The 19,889-nt window shown below is 52.9% G+C and overlaps 1 protein-coding gene across 4 annotated transcripts in view; it reads right to left on the bottom strand.

Annotated features, from left to right (window-relative positions):
• The window catches only part of GATAD2B (GATA zinc finger domain containing 2B), a 46,136-nt gene that overhangs the window by 24,255 nt on the left and 1,992 nt on the right, over positions 1-19,889 (bottom strand). For 2 of the 4 annotated variants that reach the window (XR_012657487.1, XM_075075465.1), the window contains exon 1: positions 3,838-3,861. The exons of 1 other annotated variant lie outside the window; for it this stretch is intronic. Coding sequence is in view for 1 of the 3 variants with exons in the window: in XM_075075465.1 (XP_074931566.1) it covers positions 3,838-3,845 (8 nt within the window). In the remaining 2 variants the exon portion in view is untranslated. Of the gene's footprint in view, positions 1-3,837; positions 3,862-6,291; positions 6,522-19,889 lie in introns of those variants that run through there. One more of the 4 variants, XM_075075467.1, reaches the window with a different exon arrangement.

Consider the following 19,889-nt stretch of genomic DNA (forward strand, 5'->3'; position numbering starts at 1 on the left):
GACGCTCCCAAGGGAGAAGGAGGCCAGGAGAGGGGACACCCTGCTCAGCCCCGGCGACGCAGGGACGCGGGGCGGTCCGAGAGATGAAACGCAGCATTGTCAGCGAGACCGAACGGCCGCGTCTTCCCCCTTGTGATGTTGGGAGGAAAAATGCCTTCTAGGAATCCCAGCAAAACTTGTGCGCCCGAGCCGGAGAACCCGCAGCACCCAGCTGCGATGGGAGCGTCGTCCTTGGGCGCTGCCGACGGTAATTCCCCGATATAAACAGACACGTGCAGTTGCTTGGTGCACAGACGCTCTTCCCAAAGGCTTCGGGTCCCCAAATCCGACGTTCCAGCAGCCGCCGAACATCGCCGCCACCCAGGTGAGCTCCAAACCTCTTTCTCCACCCCAGCACCAGCCAGTCCCCATGCCCCCTCCCGGTTTATAAGCACAAGAGCTCCCCCTTCCCCGCAGCCCCTCCAGTTTGAAGCACGCATTTCCAGCATCACTGGTTTCGAGGCTCACCTTCATTTTCGCTTCACACCGTCCCCGCGCCCACGGACGACACCACGGGCACGTCGTTGCATGCGGAAACGCAAGGGCATCGCAGCCCGGTGCCCGTCTGTGCCGACACTGCCTTCAGCAGCTTCAGCATCATGTGCTCCTCTATATGTTCCTTTAGCTTTAGGCAGTTTCGCTTCTCCGGTGCTCGAAAGACAGGTTTGCCGTTCCCAGACAAACAAAGCAGCAGCCCAGTTTTCCATTTATATTTGATACAGCACCCGCAAGGGGGGGGAAAAAAATAAATCAACAGAAACAACAAAACAACGCAACTATTTTAAAAAGTGAGTTGGGCCAAAAAAATGAATGTTATACTGGAGAAGCAAGTATATCTAGGGACTAGATACAGCCGGTTCCTAACGCGCAGCCTGTACAGATAAATATCCTTCTGAGATTTACCTGATAAAGGTGGGACCAAGCAACCAAAATCTGGCAGCATCAGCAGAAGTTAATTTCAGCTCGAGTTGCTTGAGAAGCTCCGGGAGGTTACAACCCCATCCCTGGCTTTCTTTTAGGGTTCCTCCATTGCCTTATCCCATATTTTCGTCTTCCTCGACTCCTAAGCGACCAACGGCATCATCCAGCTGTTATTCCCGGCCTCAGACCCTCCAGAACTAGTCGATGGGTTGACCCAGAGCAAAGCTGAAAGGCAGCCCGAGATAACGTGCCATCCTACCTGCCCACCACGAACCAGCAGTACCCAGATGGAAGTGTCTTACCAAAGAAACCAGCAGACACTCAACAAAACTCCCCAGAGCCAAGAGGAAGGCTGCAGGTGAGAAGAAACAAGGCAGAAATCCTCCAATTTCTACCTCTGGCTGCGATCTGGACACAACCTACGCTTCTCCTTTCTCACAGGAGTCCGAGCGAGGCGCCTGAGGCCAAGGCCACGACATCCACAAGTCACGCCACCGCTGTCGGAGGCTTTCTCCAGCTCCCAGGCTGGAGCTTTCCGGGCAGCATCAACCACACCACGTGTGGAGCAGCCGAGATGGGACACGCTCCGAAGCTCCATCCCCGGCCGGGCAAAAGCAGTGTCTCCTCTTTTCCTCCACTGCGGATGCTCTGCCACGAGGGATCTGTGATCCGCCTTCTCTCCAAACCGTCCGGGGCTTGAACTTTTTGCAGCGTCCTCCAAAATCCTCCTGGCAACCCTACTCCTGCCTTCCTGCGAAGCTGTTTATACCGGCCGCCGTCACAAGTGTCCAAGGCGAGACGGACTCTACAACAGATCTCTGATTTCTTAAAAGGAGAGTCTTCCCCCAGCCACGTGGTTCCAGTGACACAAGGTCTCCCCAGTCCCATCCTGCCCAGTAACAACCAGTCTCTTTCCGCATCTCGGCTCCAGCAGCACAAGGAGTTGCTACGAGCGGAGATGCTGCGCAGAGGCAGCTGACAGCCCTGGTTCCTGCCTCCATGGGAGCGTGAGAGGAAAATAAAAGGACAAACCAGAGCCAGTGCCTGCTCTGCTCCTTGCAAAGCCCCTCGTCTTCCTCGGAGGAGAAGGGCGAGGACACGCCATGCACCACAGGCCAGGCAGCGCCTCCGGGTACCTGCGCACAGAGCAAAGGGATGCGCTCCGTGCGCAGATGGCGCATTTATTTCTTGTTTCTTTGCCGTCCAGGTAAAACATCACCATTATAACCCTGCCCGTACCCGCTGCTTAAAGCGACGCAGCTCTGGGGCGACACCGGCTGCCATCAGCCAGCCCGGAGCAGCGGAGGAGGCAGCGCCGCCCCGGCAGCTCCTTCGTGGAGGATGAAGCACCGAAAGCAAATCTTTCAGCCTTTGCCTGGTTCAGGGCACTCGCAGCGCTCCCCAGCTCACAGCCACTGGCTAAAGCCTGCCCGGGCGCTCAGCGCTCGCAGCGAGGATGAGACCGGTGGCGAGGAAGTCACTCGGGGTAGTTCATCTCCAGAGATTACCTGGACAGAAAGCCAGGCTGTTCGCGACGGCGTAGTACTGACCCCGCTCCACGTAACAGCATGACCACGCGATGACAGACACTGAAAACTCTGCGGGAGAGACAGCACGTGTACGTCCTGCACACACATGGATGCGCCTGTAAGGGAGAAAATCCTCCCCGTGACGAGCAGGTCGCTAAGAGCCTTACAGAGAAAGAAGAGCTGTACTAAAAGCAAGCTGGTCGCGCTCGAATGAGGGACGGGATCGTACAGTCCTTCGCAAAGGTTTTCAGCAGAGTTTGGGCGGGGAGCAGCGGTGAAGGGCGAGTGCCAGCACCGTCCACCGAGAAGCGAGAACCGAATGCGGATAGACGGGCATCTGCAGCAGCCTCAGGAGACCAGAAGCATCCTAAACCCTCAGAGAAGGGCTATTTTCTAGAAGGATTAATTTCTACTCTTCCCAAGCGCAGCGAAGTCCATCGCGTGCACGGACCGCTACAGCCTAACGACGCTCCAGCAGAAAAGGACGATGTTTTTCTTCTCCCGGCCCGGTAGGGAAGGAGAGACGTACAGAAATATCTCCACGCCGGCCCGGACTACGTGACATGGGCCAGGAGGGGAGAGCATCTCCCGCATCCCACGCGGGCAGGAACGGTTTTCAGTCGCCATCGTCAACTAGAAGGACGCCGTCCTTCAGCCACCGACACACGGCCAGTAACACCAGTCACCAGTAAATCCCAGCCGAGAATTTTTTTTATCCTTGCAAACCCTCCAAGCAAGCATCCAGGGAAGCCGATGGTTGCCCTTCCTCCGCCCGAGCGCCAGACCCAGCCTAAATCGACGGCTCAGTGTTGCTTCCAGCTTCAGCCTAGGCTTCGCACCAGTCTTTGCCGCAGCTCTGCAGCAGGAATAAGCCCTGCTGGGAGGAGAGATCCGGAAGCGACGCGGGTACCCCCCACCCACCCCATGAAATAAAACCCGAGGGGAAGCCAGCACCTTCACGCGCAATTTGGGGCTGCGTTGGTTCAAAGCAGCAAAGGGGTCAATTACCAGAACGAACGCATTTATAACACGCGGGGTCGCCCGGAGGAGATTCAGCAACTCAGGCACCTGCGCCAGCGGCGGAATGCCGACGTCCCCGCGTTCCCCGTAACGTTTGCGGGGACCGAACGGCGGGTGCGTCCCCGCGCGCCGCGGCCAGCTTGGGGCGAAGGCGCTCCAAGCAGCTCCGCCACCGTCTTGGTTCCTCCAAACGACAGGAGCCGCGCTGTAATGTTGATATTAAAAACTGTTACGCCGGGGGAATAAAAGCTGTTTAAAGCCCCGTTCTGCTGGGCTCAGGGAGCAGAAATGGCATTTGCGTGCACTGAGGAGGCGAGGTCCAACTTACCTGAACATGCTCCGCTCTCGCTGTTCAAAAGCCGCTTTTGCACCCCCCGAATCGCGCGATTCCCCTCACGCGCTTAAAAACGCTCCGAGCCCGTGGGCGAACGGCGGGTTTCGCAGGGTTTGGCTCCTCGTCCGGAGCCCGCCGGCGCCGTGGGATGAAATCGCGTGTCTAGGGGCTGCCGAGAGCCCGGCACACGCACCGCTCCGACGTCTTCGCTTCCATCTAGGCTGAATACAAACCAACATCTACGTCGTAAAATGCATTTCAACACAGCACACACAAAATGGCTGGCTCCCAAGACGAGCATTTCCATACAATACTATAAAAAGGATAATAACCTAAAAAGGTAATTATGACTTAACGGCTCGGCAGTCTGAAGAGAGATCTGCAAGAACACTGATGCAAAGGGTGGGGGGGGGGGAACCACCCAAACCCCACTATCGAATAAAAACGTGCCGCTCTTTGAATCCTGATGCTACAGATTGTAAGTTGTCAAGAAATACTACGCTGGGCTCGGATTATTCCGTGAGCCGCAAAGAGAAATACTACGCTACAGCCCTGTGGAGGAATTTTTATGCAGGTAAGAAAGAAAATATGTAGGGCCCGTCGCGGAGATTTTATCAAGAGCAGAACGTGCACGAGGCTTTAAAGAAACACACAGCCCTAAATACAGCCTTAACAAAGAGAAAATAGCTGACAGAGTCTTTAAAAAAATATTCACCGAGCGTAAAAGGAGAGTTATTCATAAATTGGGGGCTTAAGCAAGGCTTCTCCCTGCCGTCCGGATGCACGAGAGGGGAAGGGGAAAAAAAAATAAGACAAAGAAAATATTTTAGAAGACAAACCGTGAGGCTAGTTTTCGACAGGATCGGGGAGCTGTCTCTTGGTTGCAGCAGACCGTAAATTCTTACGGTCGTTTCGGCGCAAACTCGTTAAACAGTTCTGCTGTTTCCCCTTCCCATCCCCGGCTCCGAGCGACGGGAGACACCGGCGTGTCGTCCCCCCCCCCACCGCCGACAGCCCCTGCTCCCCACCCGGCTTCCTTCGCCTCTCCCCGACAAACCAGAGCCCCGTCGAGAAAGCAAATGAATAAACGAACGGACAAAATATTTGGCTGTGATTCTAAAAGCGCCGGGGTCGGTGCGGACACATCCCAACTTCCAAATCGACTCCGTCTCGCTGGATGAAACGCCCGTGGCAGCAGCAGGGGCTTGGGGGGGGCGGGGGGCGGAACGACTGCCCGGCTCGTGAAATGTAACCCCGTCCCCGTCCCACCCCCCCACCCCGAGACCCCAAATCGCCGCTGTCCGGCTCGGAGCAGCCCCGGGTTTTGCAGCGCCAGGTCGAGTTTTGCACAGTACGAACCTAACGGTGGGGAGCAGGCGCTGGGCAGAAAAAGTGCTTCTTTCCCTCTCCTGTCTTCCCTTCCTAAGTTTACATTTTTAGCAAAGTTAATTTATTAGGAGGAGGCAACCCCGGCTGCCGCATCCAGCGCCACGGACCTTACGCCTGAGCCCGTAAAATCATTTTCAGGGTGGGGGAGAGGAAGGGAAAAAAAGCTGCTTTTTGCCCCAAACAAGGGGGGGGGGGGGGGGGGGGGGGGATATAAAAATATTCCTCCTGTTTCACAGGGAATTTGGCTGCGATCACACGCTTTGGGGAGAGCCAGCCCCACCAGCTGGAAAACGCTCCCCACCCTCAAACCGGTCAGTTGGGGAAAAAAAAGGAAATAATAATAATAATAATAATAATAATAATAATAATAATAAGGGGGTGGGGGGGAGGGAAGCGTTCGCCTCCGTCCTCCTCCACCTCTCCTCCCCATCCGTCAGGCTGAGCGAGCCGGGGATGACGCAGGCTTCCTTATATAATGCGCCGCGATTTCCTCGACTGCGGGCCCTGCCTTTGTGCGCGCCGCACGCTCCTGCGCGCTGGCCGCGAGCCACGCGCGCCCGTCAGCTGGCGGCCTCCGCGCGGCGGGGCACGGGGGAATACTGATAATAATAATAAATGAAATTAAAAGGGGGTGGGGGGGTGGGGGGGTGTGATGCTGTTAGATCAAACCATCAGAGCTACAGACAAAAGGAAATAAAAATAATAGGGGTTTGGTTTTTTTTTTCTTTTTTAATACCCAAAATCCAGCCTTCCCTTGCAGCGGTAGAGCGGGGAGGGTTGGATTTAGTAATTCCAGCAGAGTAGCCATGGTAGGAGCGTGGCGAGAGGCAGGGGGGGTTTTTTTGGGGGAAGGGGGAAGGGAACCGCTCCAACAGCAAATACAAGCAACAGTGCTAGTTTTCTCCTTAAAATATTCTGTAAAGACATTACATTTAGCTGCCAAACTCATGTTTTTTTAAAAAAAAAAATAGAAAAAGCAGATCTGATAATCCATAAAGAGCCTTTTGTCTGTTAAAAAAAAAAATAAAATAAAAAAAGGACAGTCTAAAGAATACTTACAGGTACAATATTCCTGCTGCCTCCTCTAGTTGTCAAGAAAATTAGGGAGAAAAGAAGGGGGGACGGGAGAGCCGGGGAGCGGGGATGGCGGAGCGGGAAGGGGGGAGAGGAGGGCGAGGAAGAGCCAAGCTTTTTTTACGAGGAGCCCTCTCGGAAGAGCATGGGCGGCCCCGCGTGCCATCCCCCTCCAGGGACCTGCAGAAACCCTGTCTCAAAACGGGCACTTCCCTGCCAATCATGCGCTGTACTGTTATATTAAACAAAAGAAAAGGGGGATGCTTACTTTTACCCATGATGCCTTGCGGGGCAGGGGAAAAAAAAAAAGAGAGAAAAAAAGAGGAAAAAAAAAAAAAAACCAGTTGCAGCCGGTTTGTAACCTCAGGACATGGAATTATCTCTTAATTTTTTTTTTTTTAATTTTTTTTTTTTTTTTTAAAGTGGGTTGTGGTATAAGAGTCAGTTGGCTGCCGCCCCCTCCCTCCCCCCGGCCGCCAGCAGCCCCTGGCCCCCCGCCAAACTTTGTCTTCATTCATGAGAGCTCCTTTCCTCTGATGGTATTTTAACTGTTTCGCTCCCGAAAACGACGGTCGGGTCCCTCGACGCACGCGGGGGGGGCTTTGCTTGCCTCCCCCCCCCTCCCCCCCAAACCCTTTAAAAAACCAGCTGTAGGGTGAGGTATCGAAGCGGCCCCTCCGTCGCCTGCGGCACGCCGGAACCACCGGAGATGCCAAGGGACGCCGGCGAAGCCAGCGGCGGAAGGGGCGAGCGCGTCCCTGCGCGCGGCGGGAGGGCGTCTCCGCACCCATGGGCCAGCGGGGCCCCGACCGGACCGGCCGCCGACACCTGGCTTCAGGGACCGGCACGGTTTCGAAGAGGCCGGCTGTAGGTTTGGCATCTCATCTTCCCTCCTTCGTCGGAGAGGAAGGATCCGGTCGGGTTTTGGCCGGCGGCGGGGACACCGTGGCACCCGCGCCCGGGCTCCAGCGGAGAGCGGCTCTACCAAACCTCGGACTGAGCTGTTTTACCCAAACACCAAGGGCGACCCATTCCTGCGGCCAAGATGAGGATGCCCTAAAGCCTAGAGGTGGAAGGAAGCGGCTAAAGATGAAACGCGGGAGGAAGCGGCAGTTACGGATGACGGTGACAACTTTGAGGCCTAGTGAGGGAATTAACATGGGTTTTGAGCACTCAGCACACCGAGCCGCTCCTCCAAAAGCGACAAGGACAGAGACGATTTGCGTTCCTCTTAGTCCACCCATGAGCTTTTTATAAAATCGGGATTACCAAAATCAGTTTCTTTACGCTGAAAGCAGAAATAAACCCGATACTCCCCTCCCTCTGCAAGCCAGAATAGAGAACCTGAGAGATGGAGAGCCCAACGCGGAAGCGAAGCTGGGCCTCGGCCCCTTATCCTACCCAAACATAGAATCAATAAGGTTGGAAAAGACCTCTGGGATCATCAACTCCAACCGTCAACCCAACACCCGCAGGCCTCCTAAACCATGTCCCCAGGGGCCATGTCTACACGTTTTTTTGAACACATCTACCAATACACGTCCAGAAATAGGTTAAAAGTTCAGAACAGAATTTTTTGAAGGACCGTATCCCTCTCACAAGGCATCTCCGATCCATTTTACCATTTGCTATTTATATCTCCAACTTACTTTAGCACTTAAAGTCCTTATCCAAAGGGAAAGGCCTAAGGCTCACCCGCCTCCCCACGCCGCTTCCTTTATTGGGACCGGTCTGGTCTAAACCTGCTCCGTTGAGTCAGTTCAAGTATTTTCCAAAGCTGGTACACAGACAGATTACCCCAAAACCCAGCACGAACCCGGCTTTGCCAGCCACGAACGGGAACCCGAGCCTCAGTGGTTCAGACGAAATCGGTCGGTGTGACCGGACGGCTGAAAAAACTGATGAAATGGGAACCTTCCATTTTGGGTTGCAAATCACAAAATGGTGCTAATCAAAGGTTAACAAGAGCTCTAGCGCCAGTTTGGAGAGACTCCCTGCATGTAATTAAGGATTGGTACTACACTTAATTTATTTGTGGAGCAAGCAGAAGCGACCGACTCACAAATGACATCTTTTTCGAGATAGCGCGCCCAGGTTTCACTGGTTTTACACGCTGAAAGCATTATCAAATCATCTTCTAAAAACAAAGCTATTACACAGCGCACAAATAACCATGTAATCTGTAATACCCAGTAACTACCATGTATTTAGTCAACCCATGGGCTGCAGAGAATCTGGTAATTAAGGAGAGTTTCAATGCCACTCCAAGCACGGGTCCTACCCCGGTTTGCCTTTATTAGATAAAATGGAACAATTTCGTTAACAAAGGGGGAAAATAACTAATTAGGCTTTAATTACATGGTAGTTACCATAGATTTATAAACTAATGAGGTGGTAGTTTGGGCCCCAAGAGGATTGATTTCCAGGCCACGTCCACCAAAAACGTGCAGACCGAGCGGCAGGAGGCCACGGGAGAACGAAGGAGAGAAGCACAGGATAAGAAACTGGCATTTTTTTTTAAGAGAAAACCCAAGCACATTATAGCTGAGAAGTCTTCCGAGATCCTGAGGTTCTGCTTGACGAAATTATGTGTTTTGGGGTCTCTCAGGTGCAGGTATCAGATCAGGAAGCCTCTCTTCCACATGGTGTGAAGAAACCCGCAGCCTCCGACGCGCCACAGTTGGTGGTCGTGGCTGGTGGGTACGGCATCTCCACGCAGAGAGGGGCGAGCGTGGCTTCTCCTAGGGAGCAAACACTCGCCCTTCGCGGTATTTGTTCAATCCCTGAAGAAAAACGACCTCCTGACGATACCTGGCGATGCTTCTCAAGGGCGGCCAGGGCCGGAGGCAGCCGTCTCACCAACATCCCAGCACCTGTTTTCCCTTCCCTCCCCAGCCTGCCGTTATGTTGACCATAACGCTGCCTGGGTCCGATTTCAGACAAAGTTGACCCTCTCTTCATTTAAAACCCTGAACTGACATATTTTTGAACTGAAATTCAGTTCCCCAACACTGGGTCCACATACGATGCTCAGTGCAGCCCCAGATACACTGGTACTCACTGGTATTCACCTCCGCGGGCACCGCAGGGAGTCTCTGCCCAGCCTTGCAGCTTGTAACTTCTTCACCATGTCATGGAGAAACATCAGCTGGTATCCAGGAGGAGACCACGCCACCTCAAATGGTTCCCTCTAGGGAAATCTCCATCCTCCGCTTTTTTAATCTCACCTCCTCGTCGACGTCAGCCCACCACGGCAAAAAGTTTCTTCAGCATTTTTCTCTGCCCTCAGCCGTTTCCATTCTGATTTTTAGGACGGTTACACGCTTTTTCCACACTCTCCATCTTTCTCCGGACCTCTCATCCTTGTTTTAAGGCATGCGGAGATTCGGCAGAGATTAAACTGTTTCCAACAAATTAGGGGTGGTTGAAGATGCTTTTACATCTCTCCTCCTGCCCTGTCCTTTATCCCGTTGTTGCAAGGCTTCTGAAAGATCTTTATGGCCAGGATGGGAAAAGGTATTGGTAAAACATCACTGGACTGTTCATTTAATTGAATTTTAGGGTCTTTTTACAAGGACCCATCCTCTGGGTGCTTCTATTTCCAGTATGAAAAGGCCTTTGACGAAGTCTGCAAAAGTGTTAACAATAGCTGCTTTTATGCGGCTCTGTTTCCCGAACCCAATTCATTATCTGCAGGTGATCCATCGCTGAGAAATCTCTCCCCATTCCCGTCGGCTCTGCTGGGTGATTAGCCCAGAAGTCCCCGTCTTCTCTTCATTTACGCTTTTACAGCGATTTTTATATATAATATACAAAGGACGGGTGGCAAGGGTCTCTAGGGCGGCAAACCTTCAAGCTTTCCCAGGTAACTAATCAGGAAGGTAAGAAAGAGGTGGCGACCAGAAAAGTAGGATGCGATCGCCCGGAGTTAATTTATTGGGACGAAATATTTGGAAAGTTTGAATTATAAAGAAAGGGCTAATGTAGCATGGTACCCAAGTGATGGCAGGGTGAGATGCAGCCCGTGATCTGACCACCGCGTACCGGCCCAGGAAACGACAACGCTGCCACAACCCCAAAATAAGCGGTAAAATTGGGTAACGATCCCGACACCGGGGACACGTGACAAATCCGTCGCATTTAACTGCGCAGAGGAAGGGTGTAAGAGATGAAGAGCGGAGGGTGGGTTTGAATCATAGAGTCATTAAGGTTGGAAAAGAGCTCTAGGATCATCACATCCAACCATCAACGCAACACCCCCAGGTCTCCTAAACCACTCCCTGAAGTGCCACATCTACACGGTGTTTGAACCCCTCCAGGGACGGTGACTCCCCCACCTCTCGGGGCAGCCTGTGCCAAGGCGTGACCACTCTGGCAGGGAAGACATTGTCCCTCATACCCAACCTAAACCTCCCCTGACACAGCTTGAGGATGTTTCCTCTCATCCTATCGCTAGGTATTGAAGGTACAGACTGGCAACGAGGTTTTGCTCAGAAGACTCCCAACACAGGGAAGGCTCATTTCATAACGAAACCTGTTGATTCTATGATTCTACAATACAGCAAGGAGAAAGCCCACGATCCAAAGAGCAGTAAACGTCACGATGGTTGTTGGGGAGGAGAAAAAGATGTAATTACAACATTTCTATTGAATTTTTAAAATTCAACCAGAACCAAACATCCAACGACAGACATAAATATAAGAAGAGTAACAAAGTCAGCAATTCCAAGCGATAACGTCCCTGTATCGCTAAAGGATGGGGACACCGGCAGCGTCGCTCCTCAGCGCCACCCAAATCCCGTGCTGAACCTCCAGAAGGAACCGAAGGATGAAAACGCAGGGCAGGATACAGGCTTACATCCACGCTGCTGGAATTTCAAATCGATCTAAGAACAACAAATCTCTCCTAATCATTTTTCTGGGAAACAAAAAAAAAACCCAAAACCCAGTCCCGTGGACGGTCGCTGCTCTTGGCTCTGCCGGGGAGCACCGGAAAGTCTCCAGCACAGCAGGACCCAAGCGGGACGGCTTCCTGCAGCAAAGCAGATGGGAATAGGGTGGGTTTCACCAGGACTCATTTCTTCCCTCGTTGCTTATTCCCCACCTGCGCTGTCCTTTGCTTATAAATCTGTCATCCAAGTCACCTCTTCTGCTCCAAAACAGAGGGATCCTGGACCAAACCCCCTCCTCTGCATGTTCTTTAGACTTCCTTTCCTTCCTTCTCATTAGCTAATAGCAAGCAGATGATCGCCATCATCATAACACAGCTTCAGACTAGCAACAAGTACTTTGAAAAATATTTTGGTAAAACTAGAAGGCATGAGGGAAGGAATGAACTTTTGGTTTTTTCAACTAGAGACCTAAATTGCCACTCAATACAGCTTCAAAGCTTGCTAACCTCAAGGCGAAGGAACTGGTTAGCAGAGTTTCACCAAACTCAGACAAAGCACAACGACGTTCACCAGGAAAAGACCGCCAGGATTGCCTCAGCGTAAAGCACAGTTATTTCATTTTCTGTGGGCCGGCCCCAACCCGTCCAACCCCGCTACCGAAATTCAGCCTGGATCTGGGGTTAACCCCTCTGAAATGATCAATTCTCTCTAAAACGCAACACAACCAAGGTTCACATCCGTCCTCTGACCCCTCTCCTTTGAATTTTTCACCACAGCGCCACGGTTAGCTCCCCTCCCTCACTTTTAAAGGCAATTTTAACAGAGCGGTCACCATCCGCGGCACCGCCGCCTAGCTCCAACGCGGTATTTTCACCACGGTATCCCACCGGAAAGCAAACGGACAGCAGTCCTATTTCTATCCTCACCACAAAGCGTGGGAAGCTAACCATGTCCAGCAGCTGCTGCCTTCCTAGTCATTTTCAACGCTGAAACGTAAAAAAGCGAGCGGCGCTTTGGGTCCACGTATTTCGGAGCAGCAGACTGAATGAGAGTAGGGACAAGTAGCATAAAAATGCCAGCGTAAGGGGAAAGCAACAACAAAGTCCATACAGGGAAGGGAAAGCAAAGGGTCCGGGGGCTGCTGGTGGTCCAACCAAACCCCAATTGCAAGCCATCAAGAAAACGGGCTCACCGGCACACCAAGGGAAACACCTGAATCTGCCATATGGTGCCCAGCAATTTGTGAAGGCATCCTTGGTGGCTTGCAGCAAGCTTCCCGGCCCGTCCTTCCCTCGATTTAGCCAGATCTCAGCAAAACGCACCGACTAAACGCAGCTGAGGCCGGAAGGGGGGTTATTTTAAAACAGTTTTGCTAACGAAATTCAGGATCTGGTCTTGCAATTAAAGCCATTCCTTTAAAAACAAGTCTTTTAGCACCTTTCCCCTATTTCATTGGACACGTGTGTTGTTCCAAACACGCAGCGTTCGTTAAATCGGTGCCTCTGAATCGAGAGCGGAGGCTCCGGCCACGGACACCGAAGCGTCGCCTTCCTCCGCGCAGCTGCCGGTTCGTTGAAATTGTTGCAGGGAGTAAAGAAATAAGCTATTGAAGCGCCAGATCGGACTCACGCCGCGCTAGTAGGTATTTAAAATTGTCAGGTCTCCAAGATTAAATTAGAATCAGGGACTTTAATAAGCAGCAAGTTAAAGAGTGATTCACAGAAGGGGAAAATGCATTAAGGTTGGACTTATTTGACAAGGAACTATTACCAAGCAACCATTTTGAAACCCTCTGAAAGTCTGCATCTGATTGATTTCCTTTCGCTCAAAATTCCCTTTTAAAAACAAAAAACATCTAAAGAGCATCTTCTCTCGGCTGGTGACAAAAGTAAGCCAGACTAACCGATGTGTTTAGGGGCAGATCACTCCCTTCCAGATACACCCCGCACACCGCCCGCTCCAGGTGATCGCCTACAAACCACCACCTAAAGGGCGGTTTTAAGCTGGGAGCAAACTGGGAGCGGCCTCAGCTGGTGCCCAGATTCCCAGCTCCTCCCCAGTCCCAGGTGCAGGCCTTTGCTCAGCCACCCGAGACAACGATCCCGCTGTAGTACTTTAAATCTAAAATTTAATAAATCTTAATATTCCCTAGGGTTACGTAGCAAGTTGAGCGGCGCAAAGGACGAGCGGGGTTTTCCGCTCGCTATCCCAGCCCCTGCCGACACACAGGCCGTCGCCGGAGCGCCGGCGCAGAGAGGTTTGTAAAGATGCCGCAGAGTTTCATTAACTTCACGCGGTTTGTTTCCGGATACGCTCTCAGCGACCGACTGGGAAAACAAATATATATATAAAAGAACCATTTTTAAATGGCAAAGTGTTTAAATTTAAAACTCCGGATTACAAAAAAACCACCCTAAAACATTATGATTGGCAAAGCATATGGGGCCTTGGAGATAATGTCCTGCCCCCTCCCTCCCTCAGCTCCTCTCAGCAGCGAGGAGTTTCAGCTCTTTTGTCTTTTCAGGGACTAAGTTAATTTTATTCTACTCAAACAGTGACTCTGCTGCAGACAAAAGGAAAAATGAAGACCCACTGCAGTGAAACAAGTTTTATAATTCATTAAAGTGAATTATCTTTCTTCTCCTACAAACTGCGTTAGGCAGTCGGGAAAAGGAAGGAAAAAAATGACAAGCAAACCGTTAAACCCAGAACTTGTCAGCAGCGAAAGCCTCGGCGGCGGGAGGATTTCAGGTTATCCATCTCCCTTCACGTCTCCCCGGCTCCTCAGAGGGAGGACGCGATACCAGGGCGGCACAGGGCGAGATCTCGTCCGTTTGCTTTGCAGGTTTTCGTGCCGGGATATCGACGAGAAAGCTTCTTGCACGGACCGGAGGAGCCGGAGCCGCCTCGCACCCCAAAACACCTTGCCAGGGAAAGAGCTTGGGGGTAAAGAGCTCGATTTAGTCTCCGAGATGCATTTCAAGAGGAGACATCCTCCTCCCTCGCTGGGAGCTTGAAGAAACATGCTTCCATCTGTTTCCCTGATGGTAGGGACGCAACCAAGAGGTATTCAGGCTCGGCAGAGGAGGGATAAAAAGCTTGATCCCAACACACGAGCTCACCGAGGCAGCAGGTCCGGCCTCTTTCCCACAAAATCCCAGTTCTGTGGCTTCCTTCTTGGGACCCCCCTGCCCTGGGAAGAGGAGGGATGTGCCCGTCTGCTCCCCAGAGGAGCCCCAGCCATCCGAGACCGCGATATCAGGCCCGGAAGGATTTGCATGGGGAAAGGCAATGCTTCGATTCACCGCCTGCGGAAGGGGTTTCTGTTCCCTGCAAATATTTATCTTTATGCAGGTTTGGCGATAAAGATCCCGTTGCTAACCCCCGACACCGAACCAGAGCGTTAACTGGAATGAAAGGTAAGTATTTAAACGTCTTGGCTTTGTGTAGCCAAGCACACAGATGCTCCGCTCCCAGCTACGGACAGGGCACAACCCAAAGCTGCGGGTCTGGGAGGGGGCAAACAGGCAGTAAGGAGCAGCATCCTCTTCCCAAGACGACAGATGGGTTTGGGTTAGGTCTAATCCCAAAGACATGGGATTCTAGCATCCATTTGCTGAGATTCAATGAAAATGAGGCCTTAATCCAGGATACTCCGGAAAAATACACTTCCTGGCTTCAGGCAGTTTGAGCTTATGGTCACTACGATTGGCCCCAGAAGCCCAGGTCCAGCAGCAGCACTGCCTCTGCTGACCCGATGGGATCCAAAACTGGCTGTTTCGAGGCATTTTTACTTCTTCCATTGAACCAAAGGGCGCATGGCCACAAGTTATTTTATTGTTAGCACCACCTGGCCCCTGCGCAGCCGTACCGAGCTGCTATTTCGACGCAGGCGCCCGAAAAGCGCCGGCGCACGGCTCCGGCAGCCGGCGCGCTGGGAGGGCGCGCGCACCAGCCACCCCGCCGACGGCGCCGCGCCGTCGCACGTTCAACAGCGGCGAGGTTTGCCTTTAAAGAGCGGGCTTGAAAAATTTCAGCAGGAAAAGAACCGCTACGAGAATGCCAACCGCTGCGACGAAAACCAATAAACAGGAGGAAACGCGCGTCTCGGGGCAGATCCTGCGGCTCGTCCGAGCACAACAGGACACCTTTCCTCCCTCCTTGCACCGCAGGACCGGAGGAGACACAGCTCATTTCACCCCGAACCAAGAACTACTCCGGTCTTTGCTTTCCGTCACCGCCTTAATGGTCTTTTAATGCCTCTCTCTCCCCTCTCGCAACTCCTTCGATCATCCAGCAGGACGCTGCTCCAACCCTGAGGAACCAGGCAGGGCTCTGTAAGCGAGGGCTGCCTCTAATCCACCAGCGGGACTCTGAAATGGGACAATTTCAGGGTTCAGCCCCCAAATACGCACTCAAACCTGAGCAGTGGCGTCCTCCATCCAGTGAAAGCCCACGAAGCCATCCTGGCACATGCACCGGCGTTGGTACCACCTCCCTGGAAATACCTGCTGTCGCTACCACGAAGCCAAAAGACTTTAATCAAGGGATGAAATAAAATGGATGCGGCTTCGCGGGCCTGACGCGCAACGGTCACGTCGATGCTCCGCAGAAAAAAAGCCCCCAAGGCTCTTTACAGACTCCTCCGCGCCGGTCTTCGGTCTAATTTTAGAGAGGAGGCTTGCAAGCGCCTGTCCTCACACCCTCCAAATTCCAAATGCTGGTGCTGGTCTTCAGAAGGATTTCAGGCATATTCCGGATACCGTTATCGCAAATAACCAGATAATATTCCACATCCAAGGAGCAGAGTTGCAAAACTAATTGTGATCCAAAGTTTAGCGTTATATTGCCCTTTCCTCAACGCATCTGAAATAATCCCATCTTTGCGAGGGCTGAGAGGGAGCAATTAGAAGCGAGATGCTGCATTTATGTGAAAATCAGGGAGAATAAAAACCAGAAAGCATAAACCCCAGCGCTGTAGCCTCTTTCCTGACCCACTTCCCACGGCTGGGGATGAACTTTGAGGTCTGTGCACGCAACGAGGCGCTCGACAAACCTAAAAACACCCGACCTGGGCTGACCACCCGCTCTGGTTTTGCACAAGACAAGACCGTAAGGAGACAGGAGGGCACCGATGCGTCACACCAAGGAAGCCCCGGTACCTTCGGGCAGTATTATCAGCAAAGGGACCAAAGCTCTACCTGAAAACGGTGCAGCAGCACCTGGAGTTGTTAAACCAGAGGAAGAACCTGACTCTTGTACGCAGCAGAGCACATTGCCCTGGTTACATGGGGAAAAACAACAAAAATACCCCTGAAACTCCTTAGGTTTTACTTGATTCCATGAAAAAAAAGAAATCCTAATGGCATTCTTTAAGATTTTGGGCATCTGAAGGGGAGAGAGCAAAGGGCAAGGAATGCCTCCAAGGAAATACGTGAGGTGAAGAAGCCGCCCAGCGCAAGGACAGGGCCGGCGATGCCCAAACGAACCCCCCCGCGCCGGGGGGTCCCTCCCCAGCCCAAGGCGGTTTCTCTCTGTAGCCGAGCCGTGTCCATCGCTGGACCCAGGCACCACCACGCCAACGCCGGGACGCCTGCCATCCTCTGCCCAATTAAGCCGGGGAATCGTTTCTCTCCAAATCAGGGAGATTAGGAGAAGCTTGGGTTTGCCCACACGCAGGCTTGGGACACTGCACTCGGCAGGCGATGCTCAGGGAAGGGGGAACCTCACCGTCGGCCTCAGCTGGAAAGCACCAGGACAACCACCAGGTACGCGGCTCCGTTTTAAGGTTAGCTTAACTTGATGTCCTTTCATTTCCAGCTTTAACAAAAAAAAAAAAACCAGGAGGAAAACGAGAAGCGCTGCACGTCCAGGCATCGCTCCGGCCGGGAAGCTGAGCTGTGTCATCCGCCCCAACCCCACGGTGAGAGCGCGGGCAAGGCGGGCTGCCCGAGCACCCGAAAGCAAGACCGGCACGCTGGGCGGGTTGACGTATTCATCAAAGTCCCGATTTCAAAGGAATGCTTTTTAAGGGTAAAAGAAATAATAATAATAAAAAAATCTCTTTTTCAAGTGACCCAGATAAGCGTTTCAACTCCACCTCTCACAATAACTACGCGCCACAGCAAAACCAGCCTCTCCCCAGGCAGACGGTCCACCAGGACGCGCGCGAGCGCAGCTCCTCGCTCTTCCACCGCCTGCCACGGAAACCTCCTGAAGAAAGCGCAGCCAAGGCCAAAAATATTCGTCTTTTAACAGCCAAATTACCTGAAACCGAAATAACCTGAAGTCTATTCGTAACAGGGAAAGGGAGAAACACAGGCTCATCACATCTCGCTTCCCAGGCCCCGTCGCTCGGTGCATCACCCCGAGATGACGGTTACGGAACAGCGATATATCATCCCACGTGTTTAAAAAAAACCTGCAAAATAACCTACATGCAACGCAAAAGAAAAAAAATAGTCACAGCAAATGAAACCCCAGCCATCTGTAACTGGGCTCCTCTGAACCCCCTCAAGATTAAGGAGCAGAAATCCACGAGTCTCAGGGCAAAACCCAACCCCACCGGCTCCCCACGGCGGGATCGCCGGCGGCACCGCGGAGCTACGGAAGCAAACGGATCCCCAAGCGGCAGCGGCGCAGAGGCGCCGGCGACGTCTCGCCGTAAAAGTAAGTTTCTTCTCCATCTTCCAGCAGTCGATCCAACGCTATAAAACTGCAGCGGCATGTGGCACGGCCTGATAGGTTGAATTTCTGCGCGCGAGGTGGATAGCTTTACACGGGGATTAGATTTATAGCCAATCCCTGGGCTTTTTTTTTTTTTTTTTTTAAAAAACAGAAACGTTTTGCTGTTGTGCCTCGGCACAACCACGATGCAGAGCCGTGCGTGCGGTGCTCGCGGGCCAGCGGCTTTAAACACCACCTGAACCAAACGCCCCTTTTAAAAAATAAAAATTGCTCTCTGTGGGGTAACACGCTGGGTCACAAAGAGAAAAAAACACGCAGGGATTTTTCATTTCTTTTTTTCCCCACATCCCTAGTTCTTTGTTATTGCCAAAATGTTTTAAAAATGAGCGATTCTTACGACCGAGCGGTGCAACAAGACTCCTTCCGAGCCGGGATGAGCGGGGCCGCTCGCCAAAGCCTCCCCTCCCGGCTGGCTCCCAAAAAGGGGCGAGTTATCCGCTGTGCGGGGGCCGCAGCCCATCACACCCCCCACCCCGTAAGATCAGGGGCCAGTGGGTGGTTTGTGGTTGGGGGGGGGTGTGGGCAAGCAAAAAGCACAGAGAATTGTCAATTAACAGGGAAATAAATTTTAAAAAAAGCTTCAGTGACTGCTTTTCCTTAAATGCTGAAGGGAATAGCGAGCGATGAAAGCAGCTCAGTGGAGAAATCCGGGAAGCTCCTCTCATTTAACCCCCCAGCGTCTTGCAAACAGTTGATCACGAGCCCCGCGCCACTCCCTCAGAAGAAAACATTGGCAGGAAAGACACTTTCAAGAGCATCTTAAGTTTAATTAACTCTGCCAAGTAGATATTTCTACTCTCCCCCCTCTCAGAAACATTTAAAAGGAGGGAGCGATCCCCCTGCCCTGCGGTGGAGCAGCCGGGAGCACGGCGTGGAGCGGGATACTCCGAGCGGAGCCGGGTGCTGCGACCGGCGGGGAGCCCGTTAGCCGTCGGAAGAGGAAGCCAGGCCGCTCACAGCGCGGGCAAACCGCAGCGCTGCAAAGATGGATGCTCCCTGTCAGCTGCACGTCACATTTGGTTTCACGCAGCCTCGTGATCAGGAAAAGCGCCGAAGCGAAGGTTGCACCTCGCGTTGAAAATCTTAACGGCTCGGAAATCAGGTCGCCGGGCCCCTGAGACGGGTCTTTTTGGCTGCTTCCCACCGCCAGGCAGCTCCAATGCGCCCGGGAGAAATTCCAGGCACGCTCCTAAATCGCGGCGAGGCAGGGGGATCCCTACAGACACCCATCCCAGGGGACAACGAACCCCGTTTCAGATCAGGTGCGAACGCGGCGTTTCACCCCGAGGGCGCGGGGCCCCGGCGCGACGGCTGCGCCGAGCTCCCCCGACGCCCACGTGAGCTGCAATCGTGTTTGCCCCCGCCGGTGACGGGAGCGTCACGGGCCGTTTAAAACCCAGCGCTGTGGCTGAGCAGAGCGCCAGAGCTTCAAGGGGTTGGGGGTGGGGGGGGGGGGGGCTCTCCCTGTGCACCCAGACAGCTCAAACACAGCCGGCCCTCGGCTCCCCGGTGAGACACGCGCTCCGCCGCCGGTAGCCAACCACGCACGATCCTTAAAAACCACCGTCCTCTTGAACCGCTTGTTGTTGCAATCATTCCCCAACCCCCACCGAAGAACACCGAGAAATAAGAGTCAAAACCTCCCACACCTTCTTCCAGAAGGACACCAGTCCCCACGGGCTTGTACCCTCCCTCCCTCCTCCAGCCTGTCAGCAGCCAAGGCAGGCTCAAAAAAAAATAATATAAATTAAAAATATTTTTTTAAAAAAATCCCTTTTCGGGGGGTGATTTCAGCAAACAGAAGGCAAGGCAGCTAAAGCGAATCGATACGATCGCATCCATATGCTGTCGCTCTTCCTCCTTGCTTTCAGCTACCCTCCGCTTGCCCAAACCACCTCCTCCTCCTCTCTTCCTGGCACAGCACCCCCCCGCCATCAAAGAGAC

Source organism: Phalacrocorax aristotelis, chromosome 25 (genome assembly GCF_949628215.1).
Source record: "Phalacrocorax aristotelis chromosome 25, bGulAri2.1, whole genome shotgun sequence".
Classification (NCBI taxonomy): Eukaryota; Metazoa; Chordata; class Aves; order Suliformes; family Phalacrocoracidae; genus Phalacrocorax; species Phalacrocorax aristotelis.